This window comes from Archocentrus centrarchus, chromosome 1 (genome assembly GCF_007364275.1).
Source record: "Archocentrus centrarchus isolate MPI-CPG fArcCen1 chromosome 1, fArcCen1, whole genome shotgun sequence".
Classification (NCBI taxonomy): domain Eukaryota; kingdom Metazoa; phylum Chordata; class Actinopteri; order Cichliformes; family Cichlidae; genus Archocentrus; species Archocentrus centrarchus.
In genome coordinates, this window is record NC_044346.1 from 3951789 (window position 1) to 3972444 (window position 20656).

At 40.1% G+C, this 20656-nt stretch overlaps 1 protein-coding gene across 1 annotated transcript; it reads left to right on the plus strand.

Annotated features, from left to right (window-relative positions):
• Positions 1 to 972: 972 nt before the first annotated feature.
• On the plus strand, positions 973 to 18811 carry LOC115780498 (neuroblast differentiation-associated protein AHNAK). Its single transcript, XM_030729722.1, is given in 6 exon segments — positions 973 to 1071; positions 5677 to 5730; positions 5826 to 5943; positions 6334 to 6503; positions 6767 to 11818; positions 11821 to 18811. Coding segments are annotated over 5 exon segments (11796 nt in total). The 5' UTR covers positions 973 to 1071; positions 5677 to 5727; the 3' UTR covers positions 18274 to 18811.
• Positions 18812 to 20656: the final 1845 nt, after the last annotated feature.

Here is a 20656-nt window from a genome sequence, read left to right on the forward strand (position 1 = left end):
TTGACGGTTTGTTATTGTAATGTTAATGTAAGACCAAGACAAACAGCGGATTCTCACCTGTGGGACCAATTAAGGGAGGATAACATGAATAATCCCCATTGATAAAATAATTTAGTGCTTTAATGTGAGCTGTGAATCTACTTTAGATTTAGTTATTAATTAAAAAGTCAAGCCAGGTTTTTTTGAATGATGTGATTGTGATGGTGTGCAAATGTGACCATAGTCACAGATGAATGTATTTTGAAAGGATTTATTTTCATTATTTGTATTTTTGTCTTGCCATCAGCTCATATTGTAAAATGCTCTTTGGTAATAAAAATGTTATTGGTTGTTAAACACTGATGTGTGTTGTATTAATGCACCAGATTTGCCTGAGAACACTTAAAAAAAAAGGTGTACAGTTGGAGCTCATCTGGAGCTGCAGCTGGACCCTTTCAGGCTGGATTATAGAATGATTCCATGAATGCAGCTGAACTCTTTCCTTTCTATCCCGATTCAATCGGATAACAGTCTTTGTCACCAACAAGTGACTAATGACAGTGACTCACAGTGAACGCCTGCCGCTCCCTTGGCTCAGGTCAGCATTTTCCTCCTGTTACCACACTTATCAAGTAGTCAGGGCCAGTTTTTATTTTGTTTTGTATTTTGGTTCCTGAAAGGCAGGAATCGACTATGATGCCGGTTTTAACATGTGTGTGTGTGTGCGCAGTGCATCTGTCTGCGTGTAGGAAAAGATGCACGGCTGTGTGAGCCACAAATGGGACCGTTTTATTGTTGTCTGTTGTGGTGTGTGTGTTTGTGTTTGCATGCATGTAAGCCACAGGCGTGTGGTAGTCAAGGTGTGTGAAGGTTTTGTGAGGGTGTGTGATGTGAAAATGCGTGTTTGTTGACAGTTAAATGGAGGCAGGCTTTTTGAAGTAGAACCTGTTTGGCTACCTCAGGCTGAGTATATGTCCACCTGACTGCTCCGTGTGTCCTCATTCACAGCCTTCAGGTAAAACAGCATGGACTGGTGACCGGTGAAACTTTACGACACAGCTCTGACACCACAGCAGCCACATGGATCCGGAGGTAAGCGGAATTTCTTACATTTACTTTCCATTAGTGGGCTCAGTCCCGTCCAGGATTGAGGTGGTAATGGGTTGCATTTGAGCTTTTTTACCTGGCACCATATAGGTAGTTTTTGCCACCTTCCCATTCAGCTGGTATGCAGTGTGTGTGTTTTGGTTCATTCTGTTTTTGGAGCCAAACAAGCATGTCTTGTGTCTTGTTTTCTTTTGAAAGGCATTACTATAAATAAATATTATATATACACACTATAATTAAATACTAGCACTGCAGTGCATTCTTATCTTTGGCACTCAACAAAGGCATGTGCACTTTGGCTTACCTGTAAAATGTTTAATGTGTAACTGAGTAGTGTATCAGCGGCTTCTTTTACTCAGATGTCATTTGAAGCCATGTGTGCTAAAAGCTAAATGCTGAAAATCTGATGTTTTCATGCTGGTGACGCGTAAAGTTCTCATGAGGAGATGTTTATTCGGGGTTGTTCACATGTCTAATTGTTACCTTTCTGCCAAAATATTTTCCAGCTCAACATCTTACAAACATAAATGATATATTTTTCAGAGTATGACTTTAGCTTAGTATGATTTCACTTAAAAAAAAAAAGTCTATTGTTAAATATTATATTGTTGTTAAGAGAGTCCTGAGATAACTAGTGTTCATGTAGTCCCTGTTGCCTGATCGCTCTTTATTTGGTGCTGCTGTATAATTGTGCACTAAGGCTGTGTCAACATTCATTTCACATTTTCTCTTGATATGTGGAGCTGTAAGATCACATTCATTTATCCAGGTCCTCTCTGGGAATCATTTCATAGAATATAGCGTGTGTGGGTTCACAGGAGGTCTTTTTGTGTTCCACAATATCTCTATGTTAGAAAGCAGTGGGTGTGGCTGCTCGGGCTTTGTGTGCTAACAACAAGGAAATGCCAAAAAACTTGGTAAACTTGGTCTTGGTAAACCTGTTCCAGGGTTTCCTCTGTGATGAGGTAACAGTTTCACAGTCATAGCTTGAATACCTGAAAGATGCATCTGCTGACTTACTTGGGTGTAACTTGTCTAAGTACACACTGTACTGTACAGCGCAGTAACAAAACTCATATGGTGTTCCTTAACGCCTTGAAAGTTTTTACATTTGGTATATGTAGAAAAATCCTGCACAGGGCATTTAGTCATTCATTTTTAGATACTTTCATATGCTTTATATACTTTTACACTTTTAGCTTTGTTTCTTGAAACAATTTTTAAAAAATAGGTAAATTTCTTTAAATAAATCTATTTTTTTAATCATCATTCTTCTGTTTTTGCATGTTTTTATTTTGCAACACTAACAGTACAATATAGTGGGTGTTCCTAAACATACAGTTAATTAAGGGTATTCTTGAATAAATAGTCTCTCTGAGTGCTGGTGCATGGTTTTAGACTGGAAAAATGGTTTCCCTGTATCGCCATTTGTATCATATTTGCTATGCAAGATTCTCTGACCTCTATTTTATCAATGTGATCAATATTTACTTCAAAAACCTGCTGTATATCATTTGAGACATTACTCTGCCCTCTAGTAGATTATCAATGTACTGCAGGCAGCGGAACAGCTTTTTTTTTGCCTTTTCAAAATGTCTGCTGACAGGAGGTCATCCACACATTTTTTTCTGGAAAACCTTTGCTAATTCTGGAGAAGTTATGGTAACAATAACATCAATATTGTTAGTAATTCTTTAAAATAAATACTTCCTTTGTTAAAGCAATGCATAATTACTTAAAAAATATTTTTTAATATTACAGTTAAACCGTGTTAAAAATGTGTGTATCAAACTTGATACTGCAGGTATATAAGGTGCTCCAGTCCTGAACTGTCATGTGACATTTTAGTAATTTAATCTACAGAATTCCTACAGCCACACACTATTTTTGATGATTGATATAAACTGGTTAATCACTGAAATGACATTTGAAAATACATTTTGGGGATTTTCAAAGGGGTTCCTTTGAAATTATAATCTCTATGCTGTGCTGACCAATTATTTATGTGTGTATTTTTAGATGTCAAAGAGACTTGAGGAAGAAGAGAGAAAAAGAAAGTACATTGAAAATGTCATCAATATGATAATAGATGGCAATTCAAGTGACATAGAACAGTTAGGCGAAGAGGAGGAGGAACAATGGACTCCTCAGGCCATGCATGATGATGATGGAAGTTCAGTTAGTAGTGATGAGGAAGGCTATCAGGATGAAAGTATAGCCCAGACAAGTATGGAGGTTGAGGTCTCAAGAACAACTCTGGACACAATCAGTAATGAGTCAGTGAAGGGCAAGGCAAAAAGCAAAGAATACAGATGGAGAAAAGCACAATATCAATATCAATATCAAGCAAGTGTTGAGGAAGGCACAAAGCAAAGGTGTGACATGACACCACACATGTCCTTCAAACTGTTTGTTACTGATGAAATGCTACAGGAAATTGCTGAACAAACAAACATGTACAGTGTGCAGAAGCAGGGCAAGTCAATAAACACAACTGCCAAGGAGATTGAGCAGGTTCTAGGCATGTACATGCATATGGGACTAGTACAAATGCCCAGTGTGAGAACCTACTGGGAGATGGAAACAAAGCTCCCCGCAGTTTGTGATGTGATGTCTCGAGATCGGTTTCTAAAATTGCTGACACTGATTCACTTTCAGGACATTCTCAGTGCATCTGATGATGCAAAGAAAGACAAATTGTGGAAGCTCAGACCATGGTTACAAAAACGGCAAAAACAGTTTCTTTGCATTCCTCCTGAAGAATGCCACGCAATTGATGAAATTATGGTACCATTTAAGGGAAAGTCTCATCTACGTGTCTACATGCCTGCAAAACCTCACAAATGGGGTTTCAAACTGTGGGGACGAGCTGGACAGAGTGGCTTTCTTTATGACTTTAATATTTGTCAAGGTGCAGAAAACCCAAACAGAGAGAAGTCTGAAGTTGGTGTTACTGGAGAAATTGTGTTGAAAATGACATCAACACTTCCTGCAGGAAGAAATCACAAAGTCTTTGCGGACAACTGCTTTACATCAGTTCCTCTGGTCCAACATCTAAAAGAGAGAGGAATCCACTACATTGGCACAATCCGCATGAACAGGATGAAAGACTGCGTCATGAAAGATGAAAAAGAAATGAAGAAAAGTGGAAGAGGGTCAATGGACTTCAGAGTGAATCAAGACAACAACATCATTGTGAGATGGTATGACAACAAAGCAGTGAACCTGATTTCCTCTTATGTCGGCATTGAGCCTGTGGGACATGTGAAACACTGGGATCGCAAGTCCAAAACTCATGTGATGGTTCCCCGACCAGCCATTGTTGAAACATATAACAAGTTCATGGGAGGTGTTGATCTCCTTGATATGCTGTCTGCACTTTACAAGTTCAGCTTCAGATCCCGAAGATGGTACATGTACATCTGGTGGCACACTGTTATTGTAGCAGTCATCAATGCTTGGAACCTCTACAGAAGAGATCAAAAGAAGCTACAACCTAAAAAGAAACCAATGGCTGTGCGAAGATTTCAGGCGTTGGTTAGCACTTCTCTCACAACCGCAGGAAAGGTCAAAATCAGGTGTGGCAGACCACTATCCTCTCCAGAAGCAACTCCCAACACCACCCTGTAAAAGGCCAAGCTGCAGTGTCCCTCTTGATGTGAGAAAGGATGGCATTGATCATTTTCCAACTTGGGAAACCCGGCAGAGATGCAAGCACTGCACAGGCAATCACTTTTCACATGTCTACTGTGCAAAGTGTAAGGTACATCTGTGCCTGAATAAGGACAGAAAATGTTTTTGGGCCTACCACGAAGTGAAATAAATGGCTGTAAAAAGTTCAATGTAAAAAAAAAAACAAAGAAGTAAATTGCCTAGAGTGTTCTAAACTTGTTGAATGTTATGGGCAAAACAGTCTTTTGTTTCTTAAATTAACATTGTTGTGAGCAAAATGTTACCAAAACAGCCTAGTGTATCAGATGTGATACAAAAAAAATATCATAAACAAAGTGATATGGAAATTTTTTTTTTTTTAATTTTGTTTAAAGGCCCAATAAACATGTCATTTCTAAAAAATTTGAATTTTCTGACTATTTTTTGATGGGTCGGGCTTTAAAGGGTTAAGAAAAAAAAATTCCATCCAAGATTTGTAGCTTATATGTGTATTGTTCCTTTTTGTTTTCTTTAAAGTCTTTTGTAAGGAATTCATTTGATATGCTTACAAACCACCTTTCCAACTGTTTTGAGGGGGAAACTTCCAACTTTATCTTTCTTTCTCTTGTTGAATTCAGCTGATTAAAGAGGTAAACCAGCTACTTTGAGCAGAATTCCATGAATTAGCCACAGCATTGCTGGTCTATAACAATGCTGAGGTAGATGGTCCATTCAAAGTAATGTGCAGATGAATGCCAGGACTCGAGGTGTGCTGTCAGTGCTTTTCACTTCACTTGTCAGTGCATGTTTTAATTTTGTGGCTGACCAGTTTAGTGTCCCAGTTTACCTTAAAGAAGATCTATCAGTGGTTCGCTACTTGTTTTATGTGTTTCATTAATACCACAATTTGTTAACTGTATATTTTATATTCTCCTACAGGCTTAGTCCAGCTGGATATTTCAGTGCCACAGTGAGAGAAACACAGCAATCATGGTGTGAAACATCAGCATATTGTTTTAATTTTTCATTAAATAGTTAAAATATGTAATAAATGTAATTTTTTTGTTTTGTTTTGCTTTTACCTGCAGCCTTCACATCGCAGGGGAAGAAGCCTCTCTGAGGCCCTGACCTTAGAGCAGTTAGAGGAGGGAGGGGTGGTTATCTCCAGTATTAACAATGTTTCATCCAGCAAAGGACTGAAGGAAGGTATGACTCTTGACATACTTCTCTCATGATTGTTTTTGACTTTTTGAAAATGAGAGATAAAATATGTTACTGAAAAGGACACACCTTAAATTCAAGGAAACCATTGTGAATTTGAATCAGAGCCAATGCTGTGTTAATATGTAAGGCAATTTTAGTTGGTCATTCAAAGAGGCTCCATGTTCTAAAGATCTGTCCAGGAAAGTTTGCTTTGCTGATTAATCAGAGTTTCCCAGCCCACTGGCCAATGTTCGTGTATTGTTAGTGCATGTTTTAAAGTTCTGAGTCTAAGGCTGTCCTTGAAGGATACTGTATGATTTGCACATATTAAAGTATGGACATGTTCTGGAACAAGGTATTATTTTATGCAAAAACTTAATGTGCCTTTTTCAGGGGATGAAATTTTGGGGGCAACAATCAATTTTGATCAACTGTCAAAAGAGGATGTGTTAAAAGTACTGAAGCTGATGGAGCCATTTGATGATAAAGTTCAAGTCCTCACTCGGAGCAAGCTGAGCAGGAGCCTCGGAAATCTGGATGAATGTGCCAAGGGTCCTGAAGCTGTAGGTTAAGTACAGATACTATCAATTAAAACTAAAAGATTAGTAAATGTATTACTTTTTGTATATTTATGCAACAGTGGACCACGATGTACATTTGTTGAAATGTTCTGATGCAAATGCTTTTAATGCAAGTTGTTAAAAAAAAAAAAAAAACTTTACTTGGTTTTCATGTAATTTTAAAGCGTACTTTTAAAAGATGTTGCTATTGTATATACTCAGACATTATAATTGCATTCCAATCACCAAGTTGTCACTGTTTCTAGATGCTGAACGATTCCTACAGCAAAATCTACAACGCCAAAATCAAGAAGTTTTTGATGGATGATGTGCCCAGGGCTGAAGAGGGCTATGTGAACGGGGAAGTTACTGCCAAGCCAATGGTACAAAGCTCATCGAAGGTCAACCTAAAAAATGACATGGGGTTGCCTCGCCTTGGAGTTGATTTTGGACTTCTGAAATCCAAGACTTTAAGCACAGCTGCTAATGCTGATTCACAATCTTATGAGGGACAATTAACAGATGGCATCAATCTGAATCTTCCACCATTAGGTCTTGGCTTGAATGGGACTACTCTAAGAGAAGCTCAGGTTCCAAGATTAAAGCTTGGTGCCAGATGTCCACAGCTTAATGATCCAGATTTACCAGAAGGTCCAAATGTCAGCACTACATCTGGCATGCAACTGCCAAATACTGACTGCCCATCAGCTGACACTGCACTGCCGAATCTTGAAAATACTCAAATTGGACTGGAAGTTCCAGAAGTAGGTGCGGACCCAAAAGGTTCAAATGTTACTACCCCTGAAATGGGTATAGACCTCAATGGGGGAAACATCACTGGTCCATCCATTGATTCCAGTGTTCCCAAAGTTGGTATTGAAGGAACAAAACGGGACTTCAGAATGCCTAAATTCAAACTGCCAGATCTGGGCCTCTCAGGATCATCTTTTAGCGGCCCAGAATGTGAGGTTCAGCCACCAGATGTAGACACACCAGACATTCCCTCAGGTAAACTCAGTCTTAAGTATTCTAAGAGACTGAAAAGCCCAGATCTAAATCTGGATGATCCTTCTGGTTATGTAGAATCACCCAAGCTTCAGATGTCTGGGAGATCACGTGATTTAAACCTAGAAACGTCAAGTATTAATGTATCGCAACCAGATATCAATGGAACAGACATTGATATGCCTTTAGGTGAAATCAAGATGCCACAGAAGAAACCAAGGATTTCCCTTAAATCTCCTGATTTAGATTTGGATGCTCCATCTGGTATATTCAAACGTGAAGCTGATGTTAAAACACCAGACTTAAGGTTGAAAATGTCAAAAATAAAAGGTGGCATATCTGCACCTGATGTAAGTCTGCCCAAAACTGACCTGAAAGGACTAAATTTCGCCACTGACACTCCATCAGTTAGCATTGATGGTCCATCTGAAAAATACAAGGCTCCAAAGTTTACAATGCCAACATTTGACTTACCAGGCATTCAGGTTCCAGGTTTGAATGGGAAATTGGATGGACCCGATGTACAGCTTGCAGGTACACAGCCAAAAGTGCCAAATTTGAAGCTAAATGCTGATCTGAAGCCACCAGATCTGAATTTAAAATCACCAGACCTTAATATTTCTGGTCCTAATCTCAGTGGTGGAATTAATGCGCCTGACATAGACATGCCAAACATTGACCTCAAAGCCCCAAAGCTGAAACTTGGTGCACCAAATGCCAACTTAGACTTGCCATCAGGCAAACTCAAAATGCCAGAACTTCATGCTCCAGACTGGGATGTTAATGCTCCTTCAGGGAAATTAAAAAAGCCTAAATTTAATCTGTCAGGCACACTGCCCAAAGGACCAAATTTGGACCTAACTGCAGATCTGAAGTCACCCGATTGGAATTTGAAAGCTCCAAAGATTAAGGGTGGAATGGATACCCCTGACGTGGACTTACCAGACATGGATCTTAAAGCTCCCAAGTTAGATATGAACACTCCAGATGTCAACATTGGCTCACCAAAAGGAAAGCTGAAAATGCCCAAATTCAAAATGCCTAAATTCAACCTTCCAGGCCTTAAAGGAACCAAAATTGATGGCAACTTGGATGGTCCAGATGTGGACATAAATGCATCCAATGTCAACCTCAAAGGTCCTAAAGCTGATGTAGATCTAGATATTTCTGGTCCATCTGGAAAGTTTAAAAAGCCAAACCTGAATCTGCCTGATTTGGGACTTTCTGGTCCAAAGTTAGATGGCCCAAACTTGGACCTTAAATCACCTGACCTAGATATCTCTGGTCCCAATCTCAGTGGTGGAATTAATGCACCTGACATAGATGTGCCAGGCATTGACCTCAACGCCCCAAAGCTGAAACTTGGTGCACCAAATGCCAACTTAGACTTGCCATCAGGCAAACTCAAAATGCCAGAACTTCATGCTCCAGACTGGGATATTAATGCTCCTTCAGGGAAATTAAAAAAGCCTAAATTTAATCTGTCAGGCACACTGCCCAAAGGACCAAATTTGGACCTAAATGCAGATCTGAAGTCACCCGATTGGAATTTGAAAGCTCCAAAGATTAAGGGTGGAATGGATGCCCCTGACTTGGACTTACCAGACATGGATCTTAAAGCTCCCAAGTTAGATATGAACACTCCAGATGTCAACATTGGCTCACCAAAAGGAAAGTTGAAATTCCCCAAAATGAAAATGCCTAAATTTAACCTTCCAAGCCTTAAAGGACCCGAAATTGATGGCAACTTGAATGGTCCAGATATGGACATAAATGCACCCAATGTCAACCTCAAAGGTCCTAAAGCTGATGTAGATTTAGATATTTCTGGTCCATCTGGAAAGTTTAAAAAGCCAAACCTGAATCTGCCTGATTTGGGACTTTCTGGTCCAAAGTTAGATGGCCCAAACTTGGACCTTAAATCACCTGACCTAGATATCTCTGGTCCCAATCTCAGTGGTGGAATTAATGCACCTGACATAGATGTGCCAGGCATTGACCTCAAAGCCCCGAAGCTGAAAATTGGTGCACCAAATGCCAACTTAGACTTGCCATCAGGCAAACTCAAAATGCCAGAACTTCATGCTCCAGATTGGGATATTAATGCTCCTTCAGGGAAATTAAAAAAGCCTAAATTTAATCTGTCAGGCACACTGCCCAAAGGACCAAATTTGGACCTAAATGCAGATCTGAAGTCACCCGATTGGAATTTGAAAGCTCCAAAGATTAAGGGTGGAATGGATGCCCCTGATGTGGACTTACCAGACATGGATCTTAAAGCTCCCAAGTTAGATATGAACACTCCAGATGTCAACATTGGCTCACCAAAAGGAAAGTTGAAATTCCCCAAATTCAAAATGCCTAAATTCAACCTTCCAAGCCATAAGGGACCCAAAATTGATGGCAGCTTGGATGGTCCCAATGTGGACATAAATGCACCCAATGTCAACCTCAAAGGTCCTAAAGCTGATGCAGATCTAGATATTTCTGGTCCATCTGGAAAGTTTAAAAAGCCAAACCTGAATCTGCCTGATTTGGGGCTTTCTGGTCCAAAGTTAGATGGCCCAAACTTGGACCTTAAATCACCTGACCTAGATATCTCTGGTCCCAATCTCAGTGGTGGAATTAATGCACCTGACATAGATGTGCCAGGCATTGACCTCAAAGCCCCGAAGCTGAAACTTGGTGCACCAAATGCCAACTTAGACTTGCCATCAGGCAAACTCAAAATGCCAGAACTTCATGCTCCAGATTGGGATATTAATGCTCCTTCAGGGAAATTAAAAAAGCCTAAATTTAATCTGTCAGGCGCACTGCCCAAAGGACCAAATTTGGACCTAAATGCAGATCTGAAGTCACCTGATTGGAATTTGAAAGCTCCAAAGATTAAGGGTGGAATGGATGTCCCTGACTTGGACTTACCAGACATGGATCTTAAAGCTCCCAAGTTAGATATGAACACTCCAGATGTCAACATTGGCTCACCAAAAGGAAAGTTGAAATTCCCCAAAATGAAAATGCCTAAATTCAACCTTCCAAGCCTTAAAGGGCCTGAAATTGATGGCAACTTGAATGGTCCAGATATGGACATAAATGCACCCAATGTCAACCTCAAAGGTCCTAAAGCTGATGTAGATCTAGATATTTCTGGTCCATCTGGAAAGTTTAAAAAGCCAAACCTGAATCTGCCTGATTTGGGACTTTCTGGTCCAAAGTTAGATGGCCCAAACTTGGACCTTAAATCACCTGACCTAGATATCTCTGGTCCCAATCTCAGTGGTGGAATTAATGCACCTGACATAGATGTGCCAGGCATTGACCTCAAAGCCCCGAAGCTGAAACTTGGTGCACCAAATGCCAACTTAGACTTGCCATCAGGCAAACTCAAAATGCCAGAACTTCATGCTCCAGATTGGGATATTAATGCTCCTTCAGGGAAATTAAAAAAGCCTAAATTTAATCTGTCAGGCGCACTGCCCAAAGGACCAAATTTGGACCTAAATGCAGATCTGAAGTCACCCGATTGGAATTTGAAAGCTCCAAAGATTAAGGGTGGAATGGATGCCCCTGACTTGGACTTACCAGACATGGATCTTAAAGCTCCCAAGTTAGATATGAACACTCCAGATGTCAACATTGGCTCACCAAAAGGAAAGTTGAAATTCCCCAAAATGAAAATGCCTAAATTCAACTTTCCAGGCCTTAAAGGACCTGAAATTGATGGCAGCTTGAATGGTCCAGATATGGACATAAATGCACCCAATGTCAACCTCAAAGGTCCTAAAGCTGATGCAGATCTAGATATTTCTGGTCCATCTGGAAAGTTTAAAAAGCCAAACCTGAATCTGCCTGATTTGGGGCTTTCTGGTCCAAAGTTAGATGGCCCAAACTTGGACCTTAAATCACCTGACCTAGATATCTCTGGTCCCAATCTCAGTGGTGGAATTAATGCACCTGACATAGATGTGCCAGGCATTGACCTCAAAGCCCCGAAGCTGAAACTTGGTGCACCAAATGCCAACTTAGACTTGCCATCAGGCAAACTCAAAATGCCAGAACTTCATGCACCAGATTGGGATATTAATGCTCCTTCAGGGAAATTAAAAAAGCCTAAATTTAATCTGTCAGGCACACTGCCCAAAGGACCAAATTTGGACCTAAATGCAGATCTGAAGTCACCTGATTGGAATTTGAAAGCTCCAAAGATTAAGGGTGGAATGGATGTCCCTGACTTGGACTTACCAGACATGGATCTTAAAGCTCCCAAGTTAGATATGAACACTCCAGATGTCAACATTGGCTCACCAAAGGAAAGTTGAAATTCCCCAAAATGAAAATGCCTAAATTCAACCTTCCAAGCCTTAAAGGGCCTGAAATTGATGGCAACTTGAATGGTCCAGATATGGACATAAATGCACCCAATGTCAACCTCAAAGGTCCTAAAGCTGATGTAGATCTAGATATTTCTGGTCCATCTGGAAAGTTTAAAAAGCCAAACCTGAATCTGCCTGATTTGGGACTTTCTGGTCCAAAGTTAGATGGCCCAAACTTGGACCTTAAATCACCTGACCTAGATATCTCTGGTCCCAATCTCAGTGGTGGAATTAATGCACCTGACATAGATGTGCCAGGCATTGACCTCAAAGCCCCGAAGCTGAAACTTGGTGCACCAAATGCCAACTTAGACTTGCCATCAGGCAAACTCAAAATGCCAGAACTTCATGCTCCAGATTGGGATATTAATGCTCCTTCAGGGAAATTAAAAAAGCCTAAATTTAATCTGTCAGGCGCACTGCCCAAAGGACCAAATTTGGACCTAAATGCAGATCTGAAGTCACCCGATTGGAATTTGAAAGCTCCAAAGATTAAGGGTGGAATGGATACCCCTGACGTGGACTTACCAGACATGGATCTTAAAGCTCCCAAGTTAGATATGAACACTCCAGATGTCAACATTGGCTCACCAAAAGGAAAGTTGAAATTCCCCAAAATGAAAATGCCTAAATTCAACTTTCCAGGCCTTAAAGGACCTGAAATTGATGGCAGCTTGAATGGTCCAGATATGGACATAAATGCACCCAATGTCAACCTCAAAGGTCCTAAAGCTGATGCAGATCTAGATATTTCTGGTCCATCTGGAAAGTTTAAAAAGCCAAACCTGAATCTGCCTGATTTGGGACTTTCTGGTCCAAAGTTAGATGGCCCAAACTTGGACCTTAAATCACCTGACCTAGATATCTCTGGTCCCAATCTCAGTGGTGGAATTAATGCACCTGACATAGATGTGCCAGGCATTGACCTCAAAGCCCCGAAGCTGAAACTTGGTGCACCAAATGCCAACTTAGACTTGCCATCAGGCAAACTCAAAATGCCAGAACTTCATGCTCCAGATTGGGATATTAATGCTCCTTCAGGGAAATTAAAAAAGCCTAAATTTAATCTGTCAGGCGCACTGCCCAAAGGACCAAATTTGGACCTAAATGCAGATCTGAAGTCACCTGATTGGAATTTGAAAGCTCCAAAGATTAAGGGTGGAATGGATGTCCCTGACTTGGACTTACCAGACATGGATCTTAAAGCTCCCAAGTTAGATATGAACACTCCAGATGTCAACATTGGCTCACCAAAAGGAAAGTTGAAATTCCCCAAAATGAAAATGCCTAAATTCAACCTTCCAAGCCTTAAAGGGCCTGAAATTGATGGCAACTTGAATGGTCCAGATATGGACATAAATGCACCCAATGTCAACCTCAAAGGTCCTAAAGCTGATGTAGATCTAGATATTTCTGGTCCATCTGGAAAGTTTAAAAAGCCAAACCTGAATCTGCCTGATTTGGGACTTTCTGGTCCAAAGTTAGATGGCCCAAACTTGGACCTTAAATCACCTGACCTAGATATCTCTGGTCCCAATCTCAGTGGTGGAATTAATGCACCTGACATAGATGTGCCAGGCATTGACCTCAAAGCCCCGAAGCTGAAACTTGGTGCACCAAATGCCAACTTAGACTTGCCATCAGGCAAACTCAAAATGCCAGAACTTCATGCTCCAGATTGGGATATTAATGCTCCTTCAGGGAAATTAAAAAAGCCTAAATTTAATCTGTCAGGCGCACTGCCCAAAGGACCAAATTTGGACCTAAATGCAGATCTGAAGTCACCCGATTGGAATTTGAAAGCTCCAAAGATTAAGGGTGGAATGGATGCCCCTGACTTGGACTTACCAGACATGGATCTTAAAGCTCCCAAGTTAGATATGAACACTCCAGATGTCAACATTGGCTCACCAAAAGGAAAGTTGAAATTCCCCAAAATGAAAATGCCTAAATTCAACTTTCCAGGCCTTAAAGGACCTGAAATTGATGGCAGCTTGAATGGTCCAGATATGGACATAAATGCACCCAATGTCAACCTCAAAGGTCCTAAAGCTGATGCAGATCTAGATATTTCTGGTCCATCTGGAAAGTTTAAAAAGCCAAACCTGAATCTGCCTGATTTGGGGCTTTCTGGTCCAAAGTTAGATGGCCCAAACTTGGACCTTAAATCACCTGACCTAGATATCTCTGGTCCCAATCTCAGTGGTGGAATTAATGCACCTGACATAGATGTGCCAGGCATTGACCTCAAAGCCCCGAAGCTGAAACTTGGTGCACCAAATGCCAACTTAGACTTGCCATCAGGCAAACTCAAAATGCCAGAACTTCATGCACCAGATTGGGATATTAATGCTCCTTCAGGGAAATTAAAAAAGCCTAAATTTAATCTGTCAGGCACACTGCCCAAAGGACCAAATTTGGACCTAAATGCAGATCTGAAGTCACCTGATTGGAATTTGAAAGCTCCAAAGATTAAGGGTGGAATGGATGTCCCTGACTTGGACTTACCAGACATGGATCTTAAAGCTCCCAAGTTAGATATGAACACTCCAGATGTCAACATTGGCTCACCAAAAGGAAAGTTGAAATTCCCCAAAATGAAAATGCCTAAATTCAACCTTCCAAGCCTTAAAGGGCCTGAAATTGATGGCAACTTGAATGGTCCAGATATGGACATAAATGCACCCAATGTCAACCTCAAAGGTCCTAAAGCTGATGTAGATCTAGATATTTCTGGTTCATCTGGAAAGTTTAAAAAGCCAAACCTGAATCTGCCTGATTTGGGACTTTCTGGTCCAAAGTTAGATGGCCCAAACTTGGACCTTAAATCACCTGACCTAGATATCTCTGGTCCCAATCTCAGTGGTGGAATTAATGCACCTGACATAGATGTGCCAGGCATTGACCTCAAAGCCCCGAAGCTGAAACTTGGTGCACCAAATGCCAACTTAGACTTGCCATCAGGCAAACTCAAAATGCCAGAACTTCATGCTCCAGATTGGGATATTAATGCTCCTTCAGGGAAATTAAAAAAGCCTAAATTTAATCTGTCAGGCGCACTGCCCAAAGGACCAAATTTGGACCTAAATGCAGATCTGAAGTCACCCGATTGGAATTTGAAAGCTCCAAAGATTAAGGGTGGAATGGATACCCCTGACGTGGACTTACCAGACATGGATCTTAAAGCTCCCAAGTTAGATATGAACACTCCAGATGTCAACATTGGCTCACCAAAAGGAAAGTTGAAATTCCCCAAAATGAAAATGCCTAAATTCAACTTTCCAGGCCTTAAAGGACCTGAAATTGATGGCAGCTTGAATGGTCCAGATATGGACATAAATGCACCCAATGTCAACCTCAAAGGTCCTAAAGCTGATGCAGATCTAGATATTTCTGGTCCATCTGGAAAGTTTAAAAAGCCAAACCTGAATCTGCCTGATTTGGGACTTTCTGGTCCAAAGTTAGATGGCCCAAACTTGGACCTTAAATCACCTGACCTAGATATCTCTGGTCCCAATCTCAGTGGTGGAATTAATGCACCTGACATAGATGTGCCAGGCATTGACCTCAAAGCCCCAAAGCTGAAACTTGGTGCACCAAATGCCAACTTAGACTTGCCATCAGGCAAACTCAAAATGCCAGAACTTCATGCTCCAGACTGGGATATTAATGCTCCTTCAGGGAAATTAAAAAAGCCTAAATTTAATCTGTCAGGCACACTGCCCAAAGGACCAAATTTGGACCTAAATGCAGATCTGAAGTCACCCGATTGGAATTTGAAAGCTCCAAAGATTAAGGGTGGAATGGATGCCCCTGACTTGGACTTACCAGACATGGATCTTAAAGCTCCCAAGTTAGATATGAACACTCCAGATGTCAACATTGGCTCACCAAAAGGAAAGTTGAAATTCCCCAAAATGAAAATGCCTAAATTTAACCTTCCAAGCCTTAAAGGGCCCGAAATTGATGGCAACTTGAATGGTCCAGATATGGACATAAATGCACCCAATGTCAACCTCAAAGGTCCTAAAGCTGATGTAGATCTAGATATTTCTGGTCCATCTGGAAAGTTTAAAAAGCCAAACCTGAATCTGCCTGATTTGGGACTTTCTGGTCCAAAGTTAGATGGCCCAAACTTGGACCTTAAATCACCTGACCTAGATATCTCTGGTCCCAATCTCAGTGGTGGAATTAATGCACCTGACATAGATGTGCCAGGCATTGACCTCAAAGCCCCGAAGCTGAAAATTGGTGCACCAAATGCCAACTTAGACTTGCCATCAGGCAAACTCAAAATGCCAGAACTTCATGCTCCAGATTGGGATATTAATGCTCCTTCAGGGAAATTAAAAAAGCCTAAATTTAATCTGTCAGGCGCACTGCCCAAAGGACCAAATTTGGACCTAAATGCAGATCTGAAGTCACCCGATTGGAATTTGAAAGCTCCAAAGATTAAGGGTGGAATGGATGTCCCTGACTTGGACTTACCAGACATGAATCTTAAAGCTCCCAAGTTAGATATGAACACTCCAGATGTCAACATTGGCTCACCAAAAGGAAAGTTGAAATTCCCCAAAATGAAAATGCCTAAATTCAACCTTCCAAACCATAAAGGACCTGAGATTGATGGCAATTTAGATGGCTCACATATTGACCTTAGGGCACCAAATGCCAATTTCAAAGGTTCCAAAACTGGCCTTGAAATGCCTGATGTTGGTTTTGGCAGCCCATCATCGAAGCTTAAATCTCCAAATTTAAAATTACCTGATGTGGGATTTTCTCGTCCAAAATTAGATGGGCCAGACTTTGAACAGAGGTCACCACATTTGAATGTCAAAGCTCCAAAGATAAAAGGTGGATATGATGCCCCTAATCTAGGTTTATCAAATACAGACCTCAAAGGCTCCAAAACTGGCTTTGAATTCCCTGACACTGATTTTGGCAGACCTTCAGGGAAATTTAAAACTCCACATCTGAAAATTCCTGATGTGGGACTTTCTGCACCAAAAACAGATCTCCCAAACGCTGATCTCAGTTTACCAGATCTTAATGCTAAATTACCAAAAGGATCAAACTTGAAATTAAATTCTGACCTAAAAACTCCAGATTTGAATCTGAAAGCTCCAAAGATGAAAGGCGGACTTAGAGTGCCTAAGGCAAACATGGATCTCCAAGCTCCCAACTTGGATATGAACACTCCAGATACCAACATCGATTTCCCTGATGCAAGGTTAGATGTTAATGTACCAAAAGGAAAATTTAAAATGCCAAGCTTAAATACACCAGATCTCAGTATCTCTGGGCCTCAAGCAAAAACACCAAATATGAGATTTTCTGGACCTAGCCGAAGTACGCCAGATTTAGATTTACCTGATGCCACTTTAAAGAATGCCAGGTTCAATACAAAACACACCAATCTAGGAATAAATGGTAATATAAGACAACCTGATGTGAACTTTACTGGTCATCAAGTTAGAGGCATGAATATGCCCTTGGGAAACATCCGTGGTCCTCAGGTTGATCTTGATTTAGACAGAAAAGCCAAACTCCCATCTTTCAAGATGAGTCAGTTTAAAAGCCCAGATCTTCATCAAGCATCTGATATTGACTTTGGTGCATCTCTGAGACCAACAAATCTTGATTTTGCTCCTCCAAATGCAAAGTTGAATATGAAACCACCCCAGATGATGGGACATATATCAGGCCCAAGGGTGAGTGCTTCAAACATGAACCTCAACATGCCCAAAGCTGCAATGCGCAATCCACAGCAGCATCTCAGATCTCCAGGTCTTAATATTGATGATCCTTCACTATATTACCAAAGACCCTCATATAAACATCGCACATTAGATATGACAAATATGAACATGAAAATTTCGGACCTGGACATAGATGGTGATGTCACACTTGGTGCTGCTGATAGACAGTCAGCTAGAACCAAAGTAAGATCCAGCTACCCTGGGATGGATGACATTTTAGGCCAACGAATTGATTTAAATTATTCAGATCTCAACATTGATGACTTCACAGGAAGACAACATGTGCTTAGAGCCAGGGGTTCAAACCGTCACCTCCAGGATCCACACAATTATGGACAGGTGATTTCCCCGTCTGGAGTTAACAGTGTCATGAGGGACCCCAGAAGAATCCCATCTGGTCATATTAAACACAATACACATTTGTCACCATTTTCTCCAGATTCAAGGATGAGAGCACCTAACAGTTCAGATGGATACTATATGACTGTTTTTCCCACTCAAGCACAAAATCAAAAGATGCCAAATCGTAAATATAACACGCTCGGAGGACTTGACTTTCATCCAGGAAACTTGGACCTTGAAGTTCCTGGTGAACATGCCCGAAGAGGGTCGTTATTTTTCTCCAACCTTGTATAGCTTCCAGAGCACTTGTGTTTGCATTTTTACTGTGCCTTTTGTACTGGATGTATTTATTGTTACTCTAGTTATTTGTGTATTGTTTTATATTTTTATAAAATGTTTTACTTTCTGAATTGTTTACATTTTGTTTTGTACATATTGCTCTTGGAGCTTTGCAATGATGTTACCTACATTACAATGCAGCACTTTTACACTTGTTTTATGAAATGTATTTGAACCTTTTTTTTTTTAAAAGTACAGTAAAATATTTTCATATGGTTTATACTCTACAATATTTGAAAAAAGTATTATTTTTCTGTACATTAAGCTCTGACTAGTTTTGTTGTGGCACTCAGAAGCCTCTAATATTCTCTCTTTACTATTATATTGAAAGGAATGTAGGAAATGTATTTGCTTAAGGGTTCTACTGGGTGCTATTACAAGATTAAATGATTTTTTTTTTCCAGATATTTGATTTTTCCTTTGGATATTCATTGTATCTATTACAGATGTACAAATACTGGACTTTATTAAATTCTTGGTTTTTGCTTCAACAGTTTTGAGTAATTTGAGAAGTTATGGAATGGTTTAAGACATTATTTAAGATCATTCTTTAATAATAAAATCATGTTCGTGTTATTACAAAACTGTATAAAACAGGAATGATGAACAATATCTGAAAGTCATGTCCTTAAGAAATAGAAATAACTTGAGCAAATGACACAGGTCCTGTGTCAGGTCTTTGCTGAAATTTTCTGGGCCTTTGGTTGATCCATCTGCCCTTCGCCTCATCAGAAGTGGTCTTAAACGGAAGGGTGGCTGTTAGGAAGCATTCTCAAGGAAGGGAAATTAAGAGAAAAGGCTGCGGTATGCCAAATTACACAAGAACTGAGAATGAAAATTCGTGGCAACATATATCAGGGAGTGACTTGGTTCAAACTGTCAATAAGTAAGGACAAGAGAGGTACAACAGTGAGTGTCTACAGCCATCTGTCAAACACTGTTTAGGGCTGCATTTGAACCTCAACATTACTGAAGCAGTGTGGGATCGTCCTGACAGACAACGAAACAAAATCAGCCGACATTCAAAGAAGAGCCTTGAATGTCCTTCACGAAGCCTGGAGAACTGTTCCTGAAGACTACTTAAATGACGAGAGCGGGCAAAGAGAGTTCAGACTGCTGAAGATAAAAGCTGCTCATAACAAATACGGACTTTCAGGCTCATTAGAGTTGTACCAACTCTGTTTTTTTGCCTTATATATTGTTTTTCAAGTATGTTTGCACATGTTTCAATAAATCCCTGGACTTGTACAGCTGTAAAAAAATATAAAGAAATGAGGAGTGGCTCAAGACTTGTGTGAAAAGTGCAAAAATCTTCTTTGAAAAACATCTTTGCTTTTGTGTATTTATGGTAAAATAGAAAAACATTTTCCCAATGTATTGTCTTCATCATGTCAACAACTAAACTTTGTTGAACTATTTATGTTCAATCGTCACTCTCTGCTGGACGGTCTGTCTCAAACTAACTGCCTGTCTGACCAGTCTCACTGCATACTTTAGCACCATTCGTGGTAAACCACTTACGACATGATTTCAAGCACCCTAGTTGAAACATTAGAACGATGAAAGTAAATCTGGTCTGGAATATTACCGTGAAAACAGATATGAATCAGCAGACTACTTCTTTACTGTTAAAAAACAAAAACAGATACTAACATGACGAGTGAGATTGAGAGATATACAGTACCAGTCAAAAGTTTGGACACACTTACCCTTATGAAAGCGTAGGTAAAACAAACAAAAAACAAAACATTTAAGTTTCTAATTTTATAGAGTTTAATGATATTTCAAAATTAAGTATGCTACTAAGAGAAGGAAACAGGAATCTTGCTCTCATGACATGAGATACAATGAGTGACCTAGACACACATGGATTGCATAGAATATATAATGTACTCTTATTGATACAGCTTATTACTTAGAATTCACCCATTAAGCTAAGTGTGACTTCTTTAGACTGGAAAATTAAAAGCATATTTTCCCCATTTTTTTCTTCACTTTGTTTATTCATAGATCTTCTAACTGGATGAAACCAGTTTTCTAAACAAGAAACTCAAGCAGAATGTTGAAATAAATATATTGTGGCTCTCTCCCACAGCATGTCTTGTCTCTCTCACGGAGGGAAAAAACCCCCAAATAAATCTGTAACTCAGGTGCTTTTATTTTGAAGGCACAACATAGCGTTTACTTTCATATATAGAAACCAGATCTTTTTGGTTCAGTCATCTTAATCCTGGGATGGTCACTCGTCCACATTTAACTGCTAACTTTGTCTAGAAGTTAGCTACACAAGCCAAAATGTTTTGTTATCTCATTTGAGCACAATGCCACCACCAACAAA